Genomic DNA, 23,556 nt, shown 5'->3' on the forward strand with positions numbered 1-23,556 from the left:
CAGGCTTCACAAAATCCCCCTGCACATACATCCCTTCATCCCTCCATCCCTTCTTCTTCTCTACCTTCAGCAGTCCACAGCTACCCAGCTTCTGCTTACTTTCCTCCTTTAGCAGCTAACCCCGTAGCAACAGCGTCCCACCTAGTAAACCAAGGGGCAGGGGCCATGCCACATGCTAACCTATCAGCCGACTCTTACCTAGTACCTTCCTTTCCAACTGCTCTACCTTTTCCCCCTCCCCCCATCCCTACCCCATCCCTTCCCCAACACCCAAATGTTTTCACCACATTCAACTGAGACTTCTCAGGACGACTAGAGATCTCCACATAGCCCAGAACAGACTAGAGATCTCCACATAGTCCAGAACAGACCTGAATCCAGTAGACTTCTCAGGATGACTAGAGATCTCCACATAGTCCAGAACAGACTAGAGATCTCCACATAGTCCAGAACAGACCTGAATCCAGTAGACTTCTCAGGATGACTAGAGATCTCCACATAGTCCAGAACAGACTAGAGATCTCCACATAGTCCAGAACAGACCTGAATCCAGTAGACTTCTCAGGATGACTAGAGATCTCCACATAGTCCAGAAACAGACTAGAGATCTCCACATAGTCCAGAACAGACCTGAATCCAGTAGACTTCTCAGGATGACTAGAGATCTCCACATAGTCCAGAGCAGACTAGAGATCTCCACATAGTCCAGAACAGACCTGAATCCAGTAGACTTCTCAGGATGACTAGAGATCTCCACATAGTCCAGAGCAGACTAGAGATCTCCACATAGTCCAGAACAGACCTGAATCCAGTAGACTTCTCAGGATGACTAGAGATCTCCACATAGTCCAGAACAGACTAGAGATCTCCACATAGTCCAGAACAGACCTGAATCCAGTAGACTTCTCAGGATGACTAGAGATCTCCACATAGTCCAGAACAGACTAGAGATCTCCACATAGTCCAGAACAGACCTGAATCCAGTAGACTTCTCAGGATGACTAGAGATCTCCACATAGTCCAGAGCAGACTAGAGATCTCCACATAGTCCAGAACAGACCTGAATCCAGTAGACTTCTCAGGATGACTAGAGATCTCCACATAGTCCAGAGCAGACTAGAGATCTCCACATAGTCCAGAACAGACCTGAATACAGTAGACTTCTCAGGATGACTAGAGATCTCCACATAGTCCAGAACAGACTAGAGATCTCCACATAGTCCAGAACAGACCTGAATCCAGTAGACTTCTCAGGATGACTAGAGATCTCCACATAGTCCAGAGCAGACTAGAGATCTCCACATAGTCCAGAACAGACCTGAATCCAGTAGACTTCTCAGGATGACTAGAGATCTCCACATAGTCCAGAGCAGACTAGAGATCTCCACATAGTCCAGAACAGACCTGAATCCAGTAGATTTATCAGGATGACTAGAGATCTCCTCATAGTCCAGAGCAGACTAGAGATCTCCACATAGTCCAGAACAGACCTGAATCCAGTAGACTTCTCAGGATGACTAGAGATCTCCACATAGTCCAGAACAGACTAGAGATCTCCACATAGTCCAGAACAGACCTGAATCCAGTAGACTTCTCAGGATGACTAGAGATCTCCACATAGTCCAGAGCAGACTAGAGATCTCCACATAGTCCAGAACAGACCTGAATCCAGTAGACTTCTCAGGATGACTAGAGATCTCCACATAGTCCAGAGCAGACTAGAGATCTCCACATAGTCCAGAACAGACCTGAATCCAGTAGATTTATCAGGATGACTAGAGATCTCCTCATAGTCCAGAGCAGACCTGAATCCAGTAGACTTCTCAGGATGACTAGAGATCTCCACATAGTCCAGAACAGACTAGAGATCTCCACATAGTCCAGAACAGACCTGAATCCAGTAGACTTCTCAGGATGACTAGAGATCTCCACATAGTCCAGAGCAGACTAGAGATCTCCACATAGTCCAGAACAGACCTGAATCCAGTAGACTTCTCAGGATGACTAGAGATCTCCACATAGTCCAGAGCAGACTAGAGATCTCCACATAGTCCAGAACAGACCTGAATCCAGTAGACTTCTCAGGATGACTAGAGATCTCCACATAGTCCAGAGCAGACTAGAGATCTCCACATAGTCCAGAACAGACCTGAATCCAGTAGACTTCTCAGGATGACTAGAGATCTCCGCATAGTCCAGAGCAGACTAGAGATCTCCACATAGTCCAGAACAGACCTGAATCCAGTAGACTTCTCAGGATGACTAGAGATCTCCACATAGTCCAGAGCAGACTAGAGATCTCCACATAGTCCAGAACAGACCTGAATCCAGTAGACTTCTCAGGATGACTAGAGATCTCCACATAGTCCAGAGCAGACTAGAGATCTCCACATGGTCCAGAACAGACCTGAATCCAGTAGACTTCTCAGGATGACTAGAGATCTCCTCATAGTCCAGAACAGTTAACAGGCACAGCAAGCCCTTCTACCCATAAACATCCTCTGCCCATCACCATTTATATCTAAACGGTGCATATCTATACTGCGTATACTAACATTAAACTCCAGGTATTGTCTGGGGGACCGTAATCAGCCCACGCAGTTCATGCCGGAGACGGAACCCCCACTCTGAGTCTCCCACAGCACGGACCATAGCTCGTCCTCCCAGATCACCTCTTCACCCCCCTCATATCCTTCACATGTTACTTCAATAAACGCACAAACATCACACTGTTGTGGCGTGGTTCTTGCTAGTGAAAACACTACTAGCCATTTTCATTACGTTAGCAGCACTAAACGTACCCTGTTTTTCACGTGGGCAGCGGGACCAAGATAACTTTCCATTTTTGGAAAGTAATGTTTCTGCTTGTGTTTGACAGAAATAAATGTTATCGTGTTATTTTATATATAAAATAATGTTATCGCTCATCAAAGATAGCAGAAGCTTGTCATTTTTGCACTGTGTAAAGGCAAAGAGTTAGAACCTTTATTTTGAAGAGTACAGCGCAAGCATAGGGCAAACTAGCCAATCAGAAGCAAGGAGGCACTGGAGACCCACCCACCTATGGAAAGGAAACATACTTGTTTTAACAGTAAGAACAGAAAAACGAAAAAACGAGCTGAATTTCCGTTTTTTGGTTTTGGGGCAAAATTGAAAAACAAAAAAACGACCCGTTTCTGTTTTTTGTTGTTGTTTCAATTAGAACTAAAAAACAAATGGTTAAAACGTACCTTCGTCATTCTCAAATAAGATAAACGCCATTCTTAAAATGTATAAACGAACATTAGTTAGATTAATATTGGACCAAGTTACGTTTTAACCGTTTGTTTTTTAGTTCTAATTGAAACTAATAATAAAACAGAAATGGGTCGTTTTTTTGTTTTTCAATTTTGCCCCAAAACCAAAAAACGAAAATTCAACTCATTTTTTCGTTTTTCTGTTCTTACTGTTAAAACAAGTATACCACTCAATGTTTCGTTTCCATAGGTGGGTGGGTCTCCAGTGCCTCCTTGCTTCTGATTGGCTAGTTTGCCCTTTGCTTGCGCTGTACTCTTCAAAATAAAGGTTCATACTCTTTGCCTAGACAGTGCAGTGCGTGTTTGCACGAATATACATTGAATATATGGCTACATGCAAAACATACAGAAGACAGTCTGTCCGTGTGTGGGTGCGTATGTGTTTGCGCGTCTGTCGGTCTGTTGGTCTGTCTGTCTGTCTGTCTCGCGATCTGTCTATCTGGCTGTCTGTCTTGCACTGTCAGCCATGAATCCCTATCTTATAAATAAAGTATGAGTACCTCTCTGTTTGATGTTACTGACACTGCTGAATTGATGCGGCCGTATTTCCCGTTTGCGTGGTCGAGTCAGCATCGAGGTTTTTTTCATCAAATCTGTATTAAAATAGCTTGGAGGTTGAGGATTGATAAATACTATTCAGAGTACTTTTACTGTGTACTCTGTCAAACTCCCCTCTTGAGTAGAATAATGCTTGTTTTCTGCTATCTTTGATGAGAGATAAAATGATGTTCTGCCATCAATTCTTAATGAGAGTGATAGCCTACTGTTTGACTCAGTATACTAATTTAACTACACCAACAAGTACTTTTTCAGGTATTCTTTTTCAAATTCCCCCCCTTAGTACAAGAATGCATCTTAAATAAAAATGTGTCATTAGACTTATATTGTTGGACAGAGTATTTTAAGAGGATATGGTAGACATGATATCAGCACTACTTCCAGTCAGTAATCCAGCAGCAGCTTTTACCCCTTCGGGAATCTTCAGAGAATATCCTGCATAGCTGGTCTATCCTTCAGCAAAGTGACACACCCTGTCACTCTTGTTGGCCTCTTATGATGATGCTGTCTTAACCTTTAGCAGCCAGCGCCACCATTTGGTAGAGCACATTTTGTGTTTTGATATCTTGTTGAAAAATAAATAAAAAAGTGTAACTCCATCTGATTCAGCCAGCTCTATCGTTTGGTTGACATGTTATGCACAAAACAACCTCTAGATGTCACTGTGGTTCAAACAGAAAGCCCTTCAGCTATCTTCCACTGAGAAAGTTGGCATGCTAAAAATCACTCCTGAAGAAATCACTCTTTTTGGTCAACTTTTGTAAGGTAACCATATCATTTTTGACATATTTTAGTGTCAGAGCACTTACTGAACAGAATTATATAACTTGATGCACAAAAAACTTTTGTAACAAGGGTGTAATTACTTTTTTGAAAATATGCTCAACCAACTGGTCGAATTGGCCTTTTATGGTAAACTAGCAATACGACTTTTTCAGAGTTTCAGAGATGTTTTCCAATAAAATATGGTAAATAAATGGCTAGATTCATGGTATAATATTACTAAATCTAGTACTGCCTTATGAGTCTCAGAGTGAAAGAGCGATAATAATTTATATAGCACCTTTCATGCATGAAAAAGCCCAAAGTTGCACACAGATGAGCAAGTTAGGCCAACACAGGATGTAGACATTTGCTGTTAGGCCAGTTGTTTGTTGTTAGGCCAAACTTTTTATAATGAAAAACACTTTCCATTACTTTTTTCCATTTCTTTTTTGTTTTACAATAATAATTTATAATTTTTTATGAATATATCTGGTTGTATATATTGCTCATCTTCCATAAAAGAAAAACATGTATTTGAGTTTGATGCATACAAATACTGTACTATATGATGATTGTTGAAAATGCACTTTTACCAAGGCCAGCTCGACCAGTTGGTAGAGGCTCATAAAAACAAAACTGTGTGGTCAGTAAAAAAAATAAAAATGGTTTGTGGTTATTTGTCCTACAGTATTTGATAAAAAAATGCAAAGAACAAATGTGTCCATAGATTTCTTCTTGGTCTGGCAATTAAAGGGTTAAAATATGATTATTTCTCTGCCTCTAGTTCGTTCCTCGCAGATTCTTCAGTCTCATCAGCCTCATCTTTCCATCAGTCCCAGTCAACGCATCAGCCTCCAGCACACTTTCAGTGTCTGACTCCATAGAGATATTGTCCTGATGCTGTACAGGGGTGATGCCCCATGATCAAAAAATGACCCCTGTAGAGTCTGAGTGCCACTGACCTCTACATGTCACTTGTTAGTTGCTTTTACCTTAAAGCGACTTACATACACTCAATACTGTGGACAATTCTCACAGGAGCTATTTGGGGTGAAGCCCAGGGACACAACGACATGCTGGCTGCAGTGGGGATTGAACCAGTCCCCCCTGATCCGAAGATCAACGCACGATCAGCCACAGCCTCCCTAGCCATATTATGTCTGTCATTAATAACCCTTTATAACAATTTTCTTTCCTTTCTTCTCTTTTCTCTTCTCTTGACTGAATTAAAAAGTCCAGTCTTTAAGTAATATTTCAAGTCCTTTTCCTGCACCTTTTTAAGGCTATGTTTGCAATATGTATTCAAAGGTCACTTATTTAAATAAATCAATATCTGAGGTTAGCAAACAGATACTGCCTTTATCTAGAGAGCCAATGACACCCATGAAGAATTGCAAATATTTTCATCTGCTGTATTAATAAAATTGCCATGTGCTTTCAAATTGAAAATAAGGCACTGTCAGCCAAGAACATTATACAAAATATATATATATTTTAAAAGGGACCCGTAAGGTTCGAGTTATGTGGGAGCCAATGGGAGCTGAGCTCCCATAAGGAGGGGTATGAGCTCCCACGGACGCAGTGAAATCATACATCTGTGGGGGTCGCTAATACATTACCAACAACCATTATTTTAATCACAAATAATGCATGTGTCAATGTAATGAGTATTATTTACGTTAACGAGGTAAATAGGCTAAAAGAAAAACATGTTTTCCAAAAGAACTACGCATCTCTTGAACAGTGGCGGCGCCAGAGCATTTTTGTTGGGTAATCTATGGTAGGGCTAACCCATACAGTGGTGGTGCTCAAGTCAGTATTTGCAATGTAATTACATACACGCTATATCGCCCCCCTTGACAGTGAAACGCCACGCGTGAGGTTTAGATTATTTCCCTGTCTCAATCAAAATGGAACTGTATGAAATAAAACGGCACATTTGTCCTGTAGTAAATAAAAAGGGATCACTGTGAACGTGATGTATGATAGTACACGTTGAAGATCCAATGGGGATACTGAATGGCGGTTTCGATTGATCTCAATCAATAAGGCATGACGCAGATCCAACGTTGCGTTGCTCTGATTGGCTGTAGGTCTATTCAAATTGCATTCGGAGGCATTTTGATCTGACCGCGGCCGCGCTGATATTATAACGCCAGAGAATTTCCACACCTTTAGTGTATAAAACTCCCCCACTACTTAGACTATTCCTTGCACCCCTCTTATAGCGTAAACCCGAATGGTCTCAACCATATTGCATCAGTAACGTGCACTTGTTGGCCCAATCCCAAACCGCCCCCTACACCCTACCCCTACACACTACCCCTCCGTTTGCGCTTTCGCGCGGAGGGTCCGCCACATTAAGTGCTGTTCCAAACCAACGAGTGTGGAGAGGTGTGGAGGGGGAGTGGGCTATCAAGCCCTCAAACAGCGAGTCTGCATCGGTGCTGACTTGAGACTGGTCTCTACCTGACCGGAGTCACGCTGTGTGTGTCCGTCAGGAAACACGCTGTTTACAAGTAGTTCCAGCAAACATCCACTGATAAATTGCGATGTTAACAACCTCATGATAACCTCATATTTTTTTAACTTAGGATCATACCTGTGTTTAGTCTAGAAAAAGGTCAATGTGTGCATTTTATTATAAAGTTGTGTATATTTACAGACTGTTGCAAAAACTAAGAAGCTTATAAACATCAGGTTTAAAACTAAAAGAGCTTTACAAAAAAGTAACACAATGAAAGATGTTTTGGAGTTCTTAATTTACATTTTTTGTCTAAGAGATGCTGATTTGAAACCGTTGTTACATACAGTTACGGCATTTCCTGTTTCTGCCGGAGAGAGGGGAGTTTGTCCCAAAGCTTGCCGCTGTATTTACTCCCTCCATCTGACAGGAGGGAGCCTCGTTCAGCTGCGAGTGTGGCTACAGACGGAGTTCACTCCGTCACGGAGGGGTAGGGTCGAGGGAGTGGTTTGGGATTGGGCCGTTGTTACAGCAGGATCAGTTTGTGTGCTGTGGACACGACCTGTATATTTTCGCAATCCGTGTTCTCAACATTTAGCATTTCGCTTATTATTTAATTGAATTTGCATCACTTTTCATGGTGGGGCTAAGGTGGGGCTAAGCCATTTCTTGGTATGGCTGTAGCCTACCCCAGCCATACCCTGGCGCCGCCACTGCTCTTGAATGACAATATGCCTGCATTGCACCTCCAAGGTGCGCAATACATTATTGCGCAATCTATGCCTGTGAGCGTGCTGCGCGAGCCGAGATGATGTGTGTGCGTAGTTGAACCTTTTCATATTTAAGTTTGTAGCAAGTAGAGGGCTGCTGCTGTGTGTGTGTGTGTGTGTGTGTGTGTATGTGCGTGCGTGCGTGCGTGCGTGCGCACATGCGTTAGTTTTAAAGACCCCCATAGAGCTCAGTTTATAACTCGAACCCTGCCCGTAAGGCTTAATCAATGTTATATATATAGATCTTTATATAATATCAATATTATAATAAACTTCAACTAAAGTCAATTTCAGGAGTGGTGTTTGACACAGTTTACGTTCAATTTCAACTATTCAACCTTTTTAAATAATTTACTTTAATTTAGAAAAGTTTTTTCTGAGAAAAATGTACTAACAAATTGAAAAATACAAGTTTACTAGGACAATGTGGATTTATTTTCTCTCACCTTGTAATTACACAATCAAATAATCTATAATACGGCTTTGGACTTCACTCACCAAACATTTTCTTTTTTTATGTTTTGCATTTGTACTATTTTGTAGTCAATTTGGACAAATATCTTTCGAACTAAAAATATCCTATGATTGCATATGGTGTGAATATATATACCCTGCTCACTCCGTATTATTTTAGGTACAATTTATATTTTAAATGTAATGAAAAAGCCAACTCAATAGTGTGTTAAAAATAGACTTTAGGATATTGTAAAACAAAAAACTGCTATATAATGTATTCTTAACCCTCCTTTATCTTCACATTTGCTTTACACCCTCTATCCTTGGTGGTCATTTTGACCCCAGGAGTTTAAAGCTCAAGAAAATGATCATATTCAAAATTGTTACCAAAATGTACGTTTCAAGTACTTTATGTTTCTTAGTTGACTATCTAAATATCCATTTAAATAAAACACTACTAGCCATTTTCATTACATTAGCAGCACTAAACGTACCCTTTTTTTCACGTGGGGAGCGGGACCAAGATAACTTTCCATTTTTGGAAAGTAATGTTTCTGCTTGTGTTTGACAGACAACAGGAGCATCTGCATGGGGTATTCAGGGTGGACAATTTGACAGAGGATTTCTCTGAAAGTACAAAATAAAAGTATTTTATAGTCTTTGCGCTAGTAGTCTAACTACTGAGTCCAAAATGATCAGTCTTTGAACTTAAAAGTATTTGTATTGCTCGTCACATATAGCAGCAAGACAGGCATTGTTGTACCATGGAGGGGACTTTGACAGGAGAGTATCAAGAAGTACACAGTAAAAGTATTTCATAGTATTTGGGATAGTTGTAACTACAACTGATTCCAACTTCATCACTCTTATGAAAAACGTATGGCCAAAAATAATGTTATCGCTCATCAAAGATAGCAGAAGCTTGTCATTTTTGCACTGTGTGAAGGCAAAGAGTTAGAACCTTTATTTTGAAGAGTACAGCGCAAGCATAGGGCAAACTAGCCAATCAGAAGCAAGGAGGCACTGGAGACACACCCACCTATGGAAACGAAACATTGAGTGGTATACTTGTTTTAACAGTAAGAACAGAAAAACGAAAAAACGAGCTGAATTTCCGTTTTTCTGTTTTGGGGCAAAATTGAAAAACAAAAAAACGACCCGTTTCTGTTTTTGTTTTTGTTTCAATTAGAACTAAAAAACAAACGGTTAAAACATACCTTCGTCATATTGATTAGAGTGCTCAATATAAATAAAAATAATTGAGAGAAGCAAAAGAGTCAAAACCCAGTTATATTAACATTCATTGGATTGCACACTTTGTTTGTTTGTGTGGATATGTAGCAAATTAACATTTTAAATATCACTTAATGACTGACTGAATGGAAATTACAATAAATGAAAATGTAAAACGAAAAAAGCGATCATGAAAATGTTTCCAAAAAATGAATAAAATGATTTTTGACCACTTTGTTGTTCAGATATATCACATATTTGTAACTAAATGATACATTAATTGAAACAAAACACTGCATGAACTGAGGAGTGACTCCCGTGAGGTTCATGTATTTTCTTCACTCCGCTGGGAATCTGCTCTCATGTCAAGAAGCAACAGATCAGTGCATGCGCTGCATCGTCCAATCAGTGAGCGATACACAGTAAGGGGGCGGGGCGAGTGTCTGAGGATTTCATCGAAGGATGGGGTGTTTCTCAATCGCGAGTAAAGCTGCTTCAGAGCCACTATTTCAAGCATACTACGTCATCGAGTGCCGCCGAAGTACTGTTCCAATCTCCAGCATACTTGGAAATCTACCGAGCCCGGCGTACTCCGTTTGGAGAAATATCGAGTCTGCACATGAGTAGACTTCGCGGTCTTAAAATCCCCACAATGCTTTGCGCACGGACCAATTTCCCCAAATCTGTGGCGGAAGATGTAAGGCGGGGCCTCTCATATGACGCACACCTGCACACTTGCTAGCGTGTTCCACACTTCGTTTTCCGAATGCCAGGAAGTATTCTTGACTCGCTTCTGAAGCAAGATGCTCGGCAGACATGTGCTACCAAGCAAGCGTACTCGCGATTGAGAAACACCCATGGTCTGGTGGTTCCTCGATTATAGCTCCTCCATTATCGCTCCTCGCTCCTCGATCCTCGGTCCTCCGTCAAAAATAAGGCCAGTGGGACCAAACCCCCAGGAAGTGCGCGGGACTCAGATGAAAATATTCGTGCTGGCCAAACAGCGGTACTACACTTCCTTTTGGTTGCCAGGCCCGGAAACACTTTTTCCCATTGACTTACATGGGGAAAGAGTGGTCTGTAAATCGTTGGATAATTTTTTTTAAACTAAATAAACTACCCAGTATGAACACTTGTATAGCCCTTATTAAAAACATTCGTTCCTCAAGTTGTAAAAATGTGCTAATAACGTTATTCTGTGAGTTATTTCCCTCTGCATTATGAACGCGCATCTAACCCACGGGACCGCGCCACCCGGCACGTTCATGTTACGTGTTCAGCACTACATGCGTTTATCTTTACCCATGGATGCACAATAAGAACGGACCCATATCGCCTTACTGCCAGCCCACGGAGCTGTACTAATGGATATATTGCACATGTTTGCTGTAATTCATCATTTGTAAAATATTATACTACATGGGCTGTATGATTAAATCTTGTACCGTAAATGTTGTATTAAATAAAGTTAATATTACCGACGTAGATTAACGTCCCTGTAGCTTCTTATTGCACTAAGAAGCTTATTGCACTGTATATATATATATATATATATATATATATATATATATATATATATATATGTGTACACAGTGCAATAATTATTTCATGCTAAATGAAGCTCTGTTGCTTGGATATCACTAGATCCTGTTACAGCGTAATATAAAAGTACATAACGATTGATGTGTAAATTAGCATAATTACTAGCTAACCGCTAGCTGCTAACTGCCGCCTCGTTAATATCAAATCTATCATAACAAACATTACCATGCTGTCATGAACGTGCGGTGCTGTTACTGTACGTGTACGCAAATTGACGTGCTTGATGTGAACGAGCATTTTGGGGGGCATGGTTAAAGTTGCGCATGCGCTATGAGCGCACATACGGGTACTTCTCAGGCATGCCGGGTAATCTGTGACGTTTCGCTCTCTCAAAAGTTGGGCCATTTTATCATCATGCGCGAATGAGCAACTCTCATAGCAATGAATGAGGCCCCGCCTCCCACGCTGTATCCAGTTCTTATTATACATCCATGAGTGGGACGCTACTCAAGATGGCGCAGACAAATCAACTTCCGGTGATACCGAGACCGAGGAGCGAGGAAATGAAAAATAAAAGAAGTGAAACGCAGCCACAACCGGAGAAAATCTGCCACTTCCTTATAGAGCCCCTCCTCCAACACACACGAACGCGCACATGACCAATGAGGGCACAAGATAAGTTTGTGCACAGATGGAAGGTTGACAGGCAGGTAGGCCATCCAGTTATTTTAGCCGGGCCGGCTAAAATGATTGGTCGTGCTTTTTACAGTATTACTTCCACAGATGAAATGTATTTTTTGTCAAAGCACTTAAAGGAGAGGTGTCATGGCCATTTCCACTGATCATAATTCCATTGTTGAGGTATACTAAAATAGATTTATACTGTGCAATTTTCCAAACTCACATTGGTTTCGCATACAGCATCTCTGTAAAGTATGTGTATTCAGCAGTATTCACTCTCTCCACTAAACGGCTCGTTGGAGCTCTTGCCCCCCCCTCCCTGTGAGCCTAGTGTGCTCCGATTGGTCAGCTCGGCCACTCTGTTCTGATTAGTCAACCACCAGAGAGGCTCCGCCCATGTCTAACAGTGCTTTTTTCGGCTCGCTCTCAGCGGAACAACAGTCTTATAATGGCCTCGGTACAGCCGTATATTTTATACACTAACTAACCGAACTGTACCTACAACTGTTGTTATAGAAGAGCAAGTTATTTTTACCTGTAATAAACTACTACTGTTTGATGAGAAATCAAATCATGGTTTGCTATAATGAGTGATTCTACAATTTAGGGTACATTCCATGTCCATTGATGTCCATTGATGATAATTATAATTATTCCAACTATTTTCTTCAAAAATATCATATTTTGCCTATTATTGGAAAGCATGTTATAATATCACACAAACATTATGTGCATCCTATGCTTTATTTACCTTGAAATGTGTCATGATGTTCTTAAATTGTCAGTTTTTGCTCTGTCCGTTTTTCAGTTGAGGGTGTCTTGGTTTCAAAATAATGAATAAAAACCATTAAAGTAAATTAAAAAAAGTATTCATTTATTTCAAAAGTCTAAATACTAAAGAATAATAACATATTTTTAATTGATTTCCTCCTTTAAATAATTTAAATATCTTAATATATGAATGTCCGCAAAAGTTCTGTCAACTATGTTACTAACAGAACTTCCCCATTTAACTCAAAAATGGTTTGTCCCAATACCATGTCACCAGCATCACATGATGCCATGTTCCTCTTTGGCAGACATTTTGAACACACTGTGGTGATTGTCCTCTAATTTTTTACAATATTTTATGTATAATAGCACATTGTCAATGAGTATATTCATTGACCATCAACAATGTTACGTACATTGTTATGGTTTACAATTGTTTAATGATTTTAATTCAATTATATGTTCAAATGTGATGTTAACCTGTTCAAGAAAATGACATGTGGTCATCCAAGCAAGGCCTACCATTGAAATGATGGGTCAAAATAGGGAAATTGTCAACTAGGTTACCTGTCAACTAAGTTACCCAGTACTGTAATAACTGTAGTAACAGTTATTACATTTATATAAAATAAAATAAAAAAATGTTTAAGCTTTGCAACCAGTGGATATGTTACACTGAGGAATATACTAACTTGAACCACTGATTGTTCTATTGAGAAAGAACACTTTCTTTGTACTGTTTTGTTGATGTGAAATGCACCCTAAATTATAGAATCACATATGAATGATATGTTATAGGAGCAAATAATTCAGGGAAGAAAGGATAGGCCTACTAAGTATTTCCATCAAACTTTATTTTTAGAAATGTACAAAATGAACATGCGTAAATATACATATAAACACTGTATATCATCCATTCCTCCCCTTATAGGCGTTTTCGGCATCTTGCCTGTCGCAGCTTTGTAAGCGGCTGCCGGGGCTTTTTAGGACGAGGCATCAGAGTGGGTCATCCCGTGTGTGTTGTCCGCCAGATACGCGGACACATCTGGCTGGACGAAATCAAATGCAAATCACAAAATATTAGAGAAACTTAGTTGTTTTAGATTCGTTAGTAGTAGTTGTGGTAGGAGTGTGTATCTATCTAATCAACACAGTTAGCTTGCCAGCTAATATGCCAACCTACGTTTGCTAGTTGTTCAGTGTATTTGAAAGGTGCCATTTCCTCTCTTTGCCGAGGTGCCCTTGAGCAAGGTGCCAGATCGCAAAATCTAAACTTTTCTGTTGGTCGGTGCTGTGTATATTCCCATGCTTTGATGATTAAAGAGGATTTCATATTAATTTCCATTTTCCACTCCTATAGCTACCCTATTATATTTGTAACCTTTTATGCAGTATTTTGACGTCCAACTAATGGATGTATTATTCTTACCTCCACAATAATGCAGTTGGCATTTGTAAAATGCAGTTCTACTTCCCAGTATTCAAATTGCACTAAGGTCATGTTCATGCATACATCAGTGTAAGATAGACTTTATTATCCCAGTGGGAAATTTGCCTTGAACATCACAGTGTCTGCCATTTTAAATCACAGCAAAACAACAATAAAGAAAAACATTCATCCATCAATTGCTAATGCCCATCTAGATCACAACAAAGTGCACATATAGCCCCATATTTAATAGTAATAGACGGAAAATAGGAGATATAAGGCAGGCAAATATTTCAACCTAGGGGATGGTAAGTACTGCTAAAAATAAGCTGCTGCATTGAGGTAGTGGGAGGGCATTATAAGACACAATCACAAATGCAAACAGATATCAGAACACAATCTACTATACAGTATAATGAAATGAATTGCAAGATCCACTATGTTACACCTTGCAGCTCTTTGCTGTTCCAATTGCTTTGATGACTCTTATAACTGCATGCATGCTGTGAAGGAAATGTTGATTTTGCTATCTGTTCTTCTTCTTCTCTCTCTGTGTGTCTTTGATGTTACCCTGAATGCCCTCTGTATCGCGCTGATTCATAATATCAGTTCACATTTTCTCTGGCCCCTGGCTAATGTGCTTTGGTAGATCTCTTGATTGGTACAGTAAGTGTAGTAAAATGCTTGAGTGTGCAAAGTGAAGTCAAGGTTAGCTGTTCCGCCCGAGTTTGACGCTCTATCTGATTCCAAATGGGGATATTTTCTCTCCATTTATCTGTCCAAGACAATGTCCCTTTCAGATAGGTGTAAGCAAGCCAAGGCTGCACTCCTACCTATTAGCTCTCCTGACTTGTCCTCTTGTAGAAGACATGAATCAGCAGCATGTTAAGCAGTAAAAGCTCAATAATATGCATCTTTAAGAGTAGATTGTTCTCAAATCTGATAATTCTATGTTTCATTAAATGCTTTCCGAGAAACGTTTCTCTCCATGAGGTAAGATCATCTGTCTGAAGTGGAATGAAAACCACCTGAGTTCACCTTTTATGTTCCTGATCCTGCATTTTGGTCCACTTCCTTTTCATTTGTTGTATTTTTTTGTGCATGTCATTGCAGTTTTCTTTATTTATTTTTAAATATTTGTCTTTGATCATTACATACCTTGTTACTGTGTGGCCCTCCTATGTTTCATGTCTTCTCACGAAATGTCCTTGAAACTGCTGTGATGATGCAACGTCAGTTTATTTGGTGCAAAGCTGCACAGTGACAACAGAGTAACATGAGGTGGTCCCTGGAATACTCCACCAAAATTGTACCACTTGCACATCAAGTACTTGCGCCCCTCTAGTTTCAAGGGGTGACTTTTAACATTATGAAAAGTGACCAATCATCTGCATTTTCAGTGGAGTGTTTCTCTCACTGCCCTTCAAGAACTGAGTTTGTTATCTCAATTTCAAAGCAAACATCCCATTTGTATTGTCAAGTGCTCGAGGGTCTGCAGCATGTGCTGTTAATGCAGATACACATCATCTCTTAACTCCTGCTGGGAATTAATCTATCCGTCTTCCTTCTCTCCTTCCAGTTGACCAAAGTATGTTTGAGAACTCCGTTGCCCAGCAGCAGAGTCCTCAGACGTCCAGGCCCGGCCCCCCCTCGGCCCGCCGCCCCCCAGCATCAGCTAGCCACAACCTGGGGTCCAGCTCTGTCGACTCTCCTTCCTCCGGAGGACAGCAGAGGCTTAAGAATGCCATTAACCTGGGCAAGGCTGTCGGGGCAAAGGTGAGCTCAGCCCAAGGATTCACTTCTTTACACCTCATGTATTCTTTAAACGCTTGATATTTGGGTCATAGAGTACATGTAATGTCTTTATTGCTGTACCAGTGGAGTTCATTTGAGTACTTTTTGTCTTTTCTGACTTTCTTTCTTCTTCCTCTCTGTCTTTTTTCTGTCTGTTTGTCAATCTTTGGCCCTTCCTTTTCTTTCTTTCTCTCAGGTCAATGACTTGTTAAGAAGAAAGGAGTCCAGCCACCTAGGGGACATTGGGGTCACAGAGGTCAACAAGAACGTTGATGTGGTGTGGAGCTGTATGGAGCAACTCAATCAGACCACTGCAAACAGGTAAACACACACACATATTTCTCCTTTATATTGGTGTGGAGGAAAGTACTTATTGTTGGTCAGATTAAACTTCTCAAACTTAATTTAAACTTTAATCTTGAAGACAATCACAAAGTAGTTTACAGACTCGTTAAGACAGTTTTATTTTCTATTAGACCTTATAAAAGGTCATTTTTTGCTCCTATTGTACTGTATGTATTTCTTTTTGTGGATACATTTGTAAAAAAAGTCACAAAAGCTTCCAAGGCTATGCATTCAATTATTTTGATTAAACCACTGAAAGACATATTTTCTGTTAAAATATGAAATGACCCTTTACTGACAGAAGAGTCTATAACTGTAAATAAGGCAGGAAAGGCAAAGGATTTATTATGTTTCCACTGAAATGGGGTTATAGAATGAATAATGACAACAAAGGCACCTGTGAGACGTCTGAAGTTCAATAACTCTGAAGTATTCAGCTTCTTACTCGGTCAAAATGGTAATGCCTTTAACTGTGTATGCATTCCCTGCTCACATGCACACACTCATCCAGGTTGTTTTGCATATCATATTTAAGGATTTGTTCCAGAAGTATTTTTCTTTTGTCTCTCCTAATAAAAATAATTCGAGTAGAAGTGATTTTTGAGCAGCTCTTTAAATACATTGAATTTTTACTGGGTGGGTAAATCTGTTTTAAAAGGATTTAAAAACAGATTTAAAACCAGAATGCGTGGAAATAAATATGTGGCGTTTTCAAGCCCAGAACATGTAAGAGCATCTTTACAGCATGACCTCATTCATCCCATCATTTCTTCTTGAGGATGTTAATTACATGCTCAAAAATACGACTACACTGCAGACCAGACACACATTCTGAATGAAATTAAGAAAATAATCAACATGACTAGCAAAACATTTTCAAAGTCAGATCCCAAGCCTTAAGTTAAGTTAGATTTTTCATATTTGGGCTTGGTAGAAGTTATCTTGGTAGAAATTATCTTGGTGGAAGTAATCAAATATTTTTCAAAAAGGCCAAGTGTAGTCGAGCCATTAGAAGTCCAAGTTCAGTTGCATGGTCTTTTATGATTTTTCTCAAACCAAGTCTAAAGTCTTCAAATGTGTGACTTTGTCTGTCTCGAGCCCAGGTCATCTGAGTCAAATCCCACTTAGGCTTTATTCAACTGGCCCCTTGCTTCTCTGGATCACTTTGATGCTCAATAATGTTTTTTACTGTCTGTTAATATCTCTGTATCAATTCTCTCCCCCAGTCACATCTCTTCCTTCGACTCCTTCCCCCGGCTGGACCCACCACCCCCGACGGGGAAGAAGCGTCTGCCCCGGGCTCTGAAGACCCAGGACATGATGATCTCCTCTGACCCCGTGGTCTCCTCCCCGGACCCCGCTGACTCTTCCTCCTTCCTCTCCTCTCCCGAGAAGTCGCCCCTCATCGGCCCAGAGGAGCCGAGGAGCAGTGAGGAGCAAAAGGAGGACGAGGGGTCAGAGGAGACCCCCCTGGGCCCCGCAGAGAAGAATGCTGATCGCTGGGAGAAGACGGGGAGCAACGGAAAAGTCCATGGAGTCACAGGTGGAGGAGAAAACGAGGTGGAGAACGGGAGCAGTGACGGAGGCGAGGAGGAACATCAGCCCCAGCTCTCTGTGCCGGACCTCATCAACAAAGACCCCCCGATGGTGGAGCCCAGAGCCAAGCCCTGCGACGTCTGGCAGAAAGCGTCGGGGCCCGAGTCCCGTCTGGCCTCCACCCCTACGGGGAAGACCTCCTGCCGCATCAGCCTGGGCGAAGACATCCTGCTGGGGAACGGCGCCCCCTGCAGTAAAGGGGCTGAAGACCTGGAGCCCCACCCAGACCTGCTGTCGTTTGAGTAACAAGCCAGATTCCAGATCAGTACGTCTCAAAAAGTTTCTGCTCTTCATTCCAACTAAAGAGGTAATTCAAACGGACTGATGGAGTACTGATCAAACATTCACTGCCACTTTGAAATACTTCCTGCTCCAGGGTTTGCTTTAGGGAAAGGGAACACTTCCAGGAATCAGGACATGGCCCGGATCTTTAGGAACTTTTTACCAAGACACTGCAAGCTTCATGCAGAGGGATTACATCATTTAACATTTCAAACTATAAAACACACATATATTAAGGATTCCTTTTTTCATTTAGTGTTTTAACACTTCCAAAGTTTTATATCATGTAACCTCTGCTTTAGTTATGAAGAAATATCAGATAATGAATTTAATTGAAGAAATGAAATATCCCTTTTAATGGGCGGAATAAGTAAAAACTACTCAATTCTGACAAAGATTATTACTTTTAAAGAATGTATTAAGTTAATATAGTATCATGCCATTCATTTTAAAAGGGATATTTGCTTCATAATGGTCACACTGTAAGTCCATATCCTACATAAGCTTCTACTATGAAACCAATTACAATATATATAAAGCAATATCTTTTACCTTCAATATAAATATAAGTTATAGCAGATTTTTCGTCAGTGTCATTTCCAGCATGAAAACTGAATACACAAAGAGGGAAACAAGATGGAGTGCGGACGTGTTAAAGATGGAGAGGTTTGGGGGGGGGGGGGCTTCACTTTCAGTTCATTCGGTACAAAATGTCTTGCAGCAGTTTCTCAGATTGTGTCAGGACTGGAAGACTTTTGACCCGTACTGTAGCTTCATTCATATTAAGTAATGTATCCCCCTATTGGTCCAGAAGGAGGTATACATAATTCCCCTCCTACACTGGCCTCTGGCACAGATTGTGATCCTGAAAATGACCTCTTTTTATTTTTTAAAGTAAGATTATTGACCTGCATCCCAATCAATAGGTCACCTCTGTTTTGATTTATTTATATTTAAGAAATCTGGGATAGTAATTTTAAAAAGAAAAACAAGCAGGTAAAATAAGAAACAGTGCCAAAACCATGCTAGATTTGTAAGAGTTAGGATTTTTGAAAGGACATGTATTGCTCTTTGCTGGATCTGGATTAAACAGTGTTTCCTGGCAGCAGCAAACTGAGTTTCAGAACGGAGGAAACCAATACTACATTTAAAAGACTGTTGGTATTATGTGGTGCTGGCATATTGCAATAACAAATGAGGCAGCTTTGCCCTGGACCCCAGTCAATATGAACTAATATGTCCTGAGCAAATATTGGTAGAAACAAAATTGAGCAATTTGTGGGACCAGATTGAGAGAATTTAAATGAGCGCATCTCTGGTCCAAAATGAGAATGACTTTCAGGCTTCATTACTGCTGACATTTTTTTATTTTATGAACTGAAAGTAGAATCTTATTACACCCCGAAACCTGACAGAGTCTGGATGAAAGGATGTGCTGCTGAGAAGTTGTTTTCCAGCTAAAGAGCCCGAGAAGATAATGAGCTGTCAACAGAGAGAGATGAAAGGTGTGCTTAATCACAGAGTGACAGACCAAAGACAAAAGAATTAGCGGCTCGATCTTGTTTTGTCAGATTGTTTTGAGTTGAAAGGAAGCAATAATTCATGAGGAATATATAATCTTCTCCTTAATGTTATGGAAAAATGTAAACCAAAGTCAGAGCGTTTCAAATATTTAATAGCGATTCACTGGCTTGTTTTTCGGACTTTTCTGACTCACCAGAGACTGAGTCAGGTGTTCAGCTGCTTAAAGGTGAGCTGATATGAACACTAAATAACCTGCTGCTGCGTTATCTGCTTCTACTGAATCAATGTGTGGCTGTTGCAGAAGCTGTCTTAGAGACATTCTGTATTATATCAACACTATTATCCGAGCATTAGTGTGTTTTTATTACACTTCACACAAGGATACAAATTGCACATTTCAAACCCTAAAAAAAATCCTGTTTTTTCTGTGAGATCCTCAAGTGGCCTCTGTGAGTGACCGCTGTGTCCTCGTAAGGATTTCCTGACTTCAAAAATAAAGGGTGAACATTCCCAGAAGACAGTGAGAGGGACACAGAGCCAGCTGTAGTTTGGGCCAGCAGAATGAGAGGAATGTGGCAGAAAGAGAAAGGAAGCGTTGTCTCTCTGACTCCGTCTTACATACCACAAGTGTCCCCATTTATTTAAAGCTGTAACAAAACAGCTACGAGCTCAACCAAATTACACAAAATCATTTCCGAATTCTTTCAACCTTTTTGTAGACAGTTTAATACATTTTATCTTAAGTCTTAATAGAAAAAACATTATGTAGATTGTACAGAGGGCCTTTTGTGGAATCGCTCTGCTGAGTTTCCAAATGTCATGTTCGAGTGCTTTTATGAGCACAAACTAAATCTATCTCCACCATATCGGGGTGGCAGATGTTTCCTAAATGAAACTATTTGCATTGCTAGATGACACCTTAGTGGGAAAATGTGTTAAATGAACTGGCCCTTAAATATCTGTGGGACTAGAAGCAGGGGTGCCCACACTTTTTCAGCTTGGGAGCTACTTTTAAAATGACCAAGCCCAAATGATTTACCTACAGGTCCACAGGTCCGCCCCTGCCCAATCTGTGTCGTCACTAATTGCGCCGTATAGGCGCCCCGCATTTGCGCTTCAGATGAGGAGTTGAGGCCCCCTCATCTGCATGAACCCGTATGGCACAATACAACTCAGACTGGCTTACCTGTACGTCAATCAAGTGGCAAATGCCATAGTAAGGATGGATGATAGGCTAACTTTTTTTTTTTAAAGAATGTTTTTTTTTTTTTTTTTTTTTTTTTTTTTTTGCGATCTACCCACACTACCCTTGCGATCAACCGGTCGATCGCGATCGACGTATTGGGCACCCCTGGACTAGAGAGTGGAAAGCAAAAAGACCAGAAGTAGAGACCTTTACTAAAGTGGTGATTGTAATTACCCAAATATAGACCAAAACTTAATGTGTCACCCTAAAAAATAGGACTTTTTTTATTTTAGGCTTCAGTTGTGTTGTACTAATTGAAGTTTTCTCGAAGCCCCTGAAAACATACTTCAAATTATTTTTGCATTTCTGATACTATTAGGTGGTTATCGCTAGTTTGAAACAACGCCCTTAAGTGTTATTTATAAAGATTTTACTGGTCAAATACTCTGATGTGATCACATTTAATTAACAATGTTGTTGATTTGACTCAAATGATGTTGATGGAATGTACATTTGTTGCTTTTTTTCTCAACTAAGTGCATTTGAAACCAGTGTGAACCACAAATATCCCATTGAAAATAACCAAAACATTTCCAACTTTGTCAGAAATGCTCCGTTCATGTTGTGTTTTCATGGACGACTTAAAACTAAAAAAAGGATTGTGTCTGTGTGTCTCCTGAATCTGACTTGTATTTGAAGCGACAATAAGGATGTTTAAAGGAGGTGATAAGAAAGTGTGTCACTCATCACAGATAATGAATAAACACTCACTAAACTGACATTCAGGCCCCGCTCACACGAGGCCGTTTGCGTTTTATGCACAGTATTCGTATTCAAAAAAGTCTTCCGTTCACATGCATTTGTTTCATTTAACGTGTCTGTTCAAACGAGGCCGCTGGAAACTCTGTAGTACATATGCTGGGACTGTAAGTGGCGCTGTACTTCCACACGAGACCGCTCGAAAGCTGTAGTACATATGGCGGGACTGTAAGTGGCGCTGTAACTTCCGCCACAAAATACACCAAAAGCAGCGAGTATAAGATCCCCCCCGGATGTGTGTGAGGCACAAACAAAACAAACAAACGAAGATGGCTGTTATTCGCGCAAGAAAGGAGCTATTTTCGTGGTCCGACGACGAGGTGGAACTTCTTTTAAGTGTAACACTTGAGTATAAGACGACAAAAATACAGGATAATGTAGACTGGGAGTCCTGCAAGCCTAAATATACGGAGATAGCCGACTTATTTCAGGCGCAATATCCGAGGACCCCGACTGAAAAAGATTTCCCTCACGAGAAGAACACAATTTCACAGGGCCAGCTTACAGCGAAACTAAAACAGGTACAAGGGGACTTGTTCGACATGGAAGAGTCGTCGCCCGGACCAAGTTCATCCCCGAGTTTGGAGCATTCCACGGATTTGCCAGAGTCGAGTAGATCCAACGGAACTCTGCCAACTGCTGCGGTTGTGAGTCATCGCAGGGATCTGCTCCAGGTATGTTCATGATTTCAATCTTAAAGGGCTTGCTATATACTATGATGCAGTACCTTCCACTGAAAAACTGAACCGGTTTAAGCTTGGTAAAATTAGAAAGTATTTAGAGCTGTTTTATTTGTAAAATGTATTGAGAGCTATTTCACAACATGCCTTTTGTGTTCTGTTATCTGGTGGCTATGGTCCTATTGTGTATTAATTCAAACTTTCTCTGGTTTATTATAGGCACGGCTGGACGGCCACAGAAGTGACCGCATGAAGAGGAAGCTTCCAGCTGAACATGCGGTGCAGGAAGAGCTGCGATTAAAAAGCCGGATGTTGGACTTAATGGAGGAAGCAACCAGCCGCAGCGCAGCCAGCATGGATCGTATGAACAACACCATGGACAACATTAATGTGACTGTACAGAATGGCCTTTCCCTGATGAGCCAGTTCATGCAAGTTCATACTAACAACAGTGGATATGGACACTTCCAGGTGCCCTCATACCCACCCCGAAGGCCACACACGGCCACACCAAGATTAAACCCCTCTGTACCACACACCCCACAGCAACAATCTCCTCCATATTCATTCAGGCGGTCACTGGATGAGGAGGAGCAGTAAAGCAGTGAGCTTCTTTTTTTTTCACAGCACTTTTTGGTCAAAGGAAGTCTGTAAACATTTTTATTTTTAACTCCACCAGACTTTGTACAAATGGAGAATCACTTTTTTTTTAAGCCTTTTTTTTTTAGCTAGCAAAGGTATTTTTTTCCCTTTTACTGTGTACACATTTATAAATAATGTTATTAATAAAAAACCTTATTAAAATAAAAGAACAGTCTTGTCTTTCATGTAAGGGTCAATGTACTCCGCAAGCACTCTCCTCACTCTCTTTCCTTCTCCCTCATTACAGTCAGTGAGATATCTATATCAGTGTGTGGGAGGCTGTAAGTCCTTTTCACCTTGTAAACCTAATTTTGACTAAATACACCACATTTATGAAAAGTAACCCCCCCCTAGTGTCAAATATCTGAACTGTGATATGTCACATTGGGCCTTAATGGTAAAGCCCAAACTATTGTTAGGCATATATTATAGTCTCAGATATATAAAAAACATGTCTATGAAGTGTTTTGCTCAAAATACCAAAAAAATTACCCATTATAGCCTCATTCCCTTCTATTTCATCTCTGGAATCAATATGATCAGTATTATGCATTTCACAAAGAAAGTTTGCATTATGATTTTTATGAATTGTATAAATTCAACTTTGATTCAACATTTGCTTATATTACTTTTACTGAAAATCCTCAAATATTGGTTAAAATACTATTTAGAGAAGGGAAGGTAACACAATCTTAACAGGTTAATATAATAGTTTTTTACTAC

The 23,556-nt window shown here is 40.4% G+C and overlaps 2 protein-coding genes across 2 annotated transcripts; both read left to right on the forward strand.

Moving 5' to 3' along the window:
* The first annotated feature begins 15,406 nt into the window (after positions 1-15,406).
* LOC117495493 (uncharacterized protein C1orf226-like) lies at positions 15,407-19,669 on the forward strand. The gene is made up of 3 exons (XM_034146773.1): positions 15,407-15,741; positions 15,956-16,080; positions 17,331-19,669. Exons 1-3 carry the CDS (start codon positions 15,556-15,558, stop codon positions 17,944-17,946), a joined length of 927 nt encoding a protein of 308 aa, XP_034002664.1. The 5' UTR covers positions 15,407-15,555; the 3' UTR covers positions 17,947-19,669.
* Positions 19,670-21,684: 2,015 nt separating this feature from the next.
* LOC117495494 lies at positions 21,685-22,961 on the forward strand. Its single transcript, XM_034146774.1, has 2 exons — positions 21,685-22,185; positions 22,411-22,961. The coding sequence occupies exons 1-2, from the start codon at positions 21,745-21,747 to the stop codon at positions 22,789-22,791; spliced, it is 822 nt and encodes a 273-aa protein (XP_034002665.1). The 5' UTR covers positions 21,685-21,744; the 3' UTR covers positions 22,792-22,961.
* The last annotated feature ends 595 nt before the right edge of the window (positions 22,962-23,556 follow it).

The sequence above is a fragment of the Trematomus bernacchii genome, unplaced genomic scaffold (genome assembly GCF_902827165.1).
Source record: "Trematomus bernacchii unplaced genomic scaffold, fTreBer1.1, whole genome shotgun sequence".
Classification (NCBI taxonomy): Eukaryota; Metazoa; Chordata; class Actinopteri; order Perciformes; family Nototheniidae; genus Trematomus; species Trematomus bernacchii.

Coding starts and splice junctions, on each gene's coding strand:
- LOC117495493 (XM_034146773.1), top strand. CDS start 15,556: ATGTTTGAGAACTCCGTTGCCCAGCAGCAGAGTCCTCAGACGTCCAGG. Junction 15,742..15,955: donor GCAAGGCTGTCGGGGCAAAG/GTGAGCTCAGCC, acceptor TCTTTCTCTCAG/GTCAATGACTTGTTAAGAAG. Junction 16,081..17,330: donor AATCAGACCACTGCAAACAG/GTAAACACACAC, acceptor TCTCTCCCCCAG/TCACATCTCTTCCTTCGACT.
- LOC117495494 (XM_034146774.1), top strand. CDS start 21,745: ATGTGTGTGAGGCACAAACAAAACAAACAAACGAAGATGGCTGTTATT. Junction 22,186..22,410: donor ATCGCAGGGATCTGCTCCAG/GTATGTTCATGA, acceptor GGTTTATTATAG/GCACGGCTGGACGGCCACAG.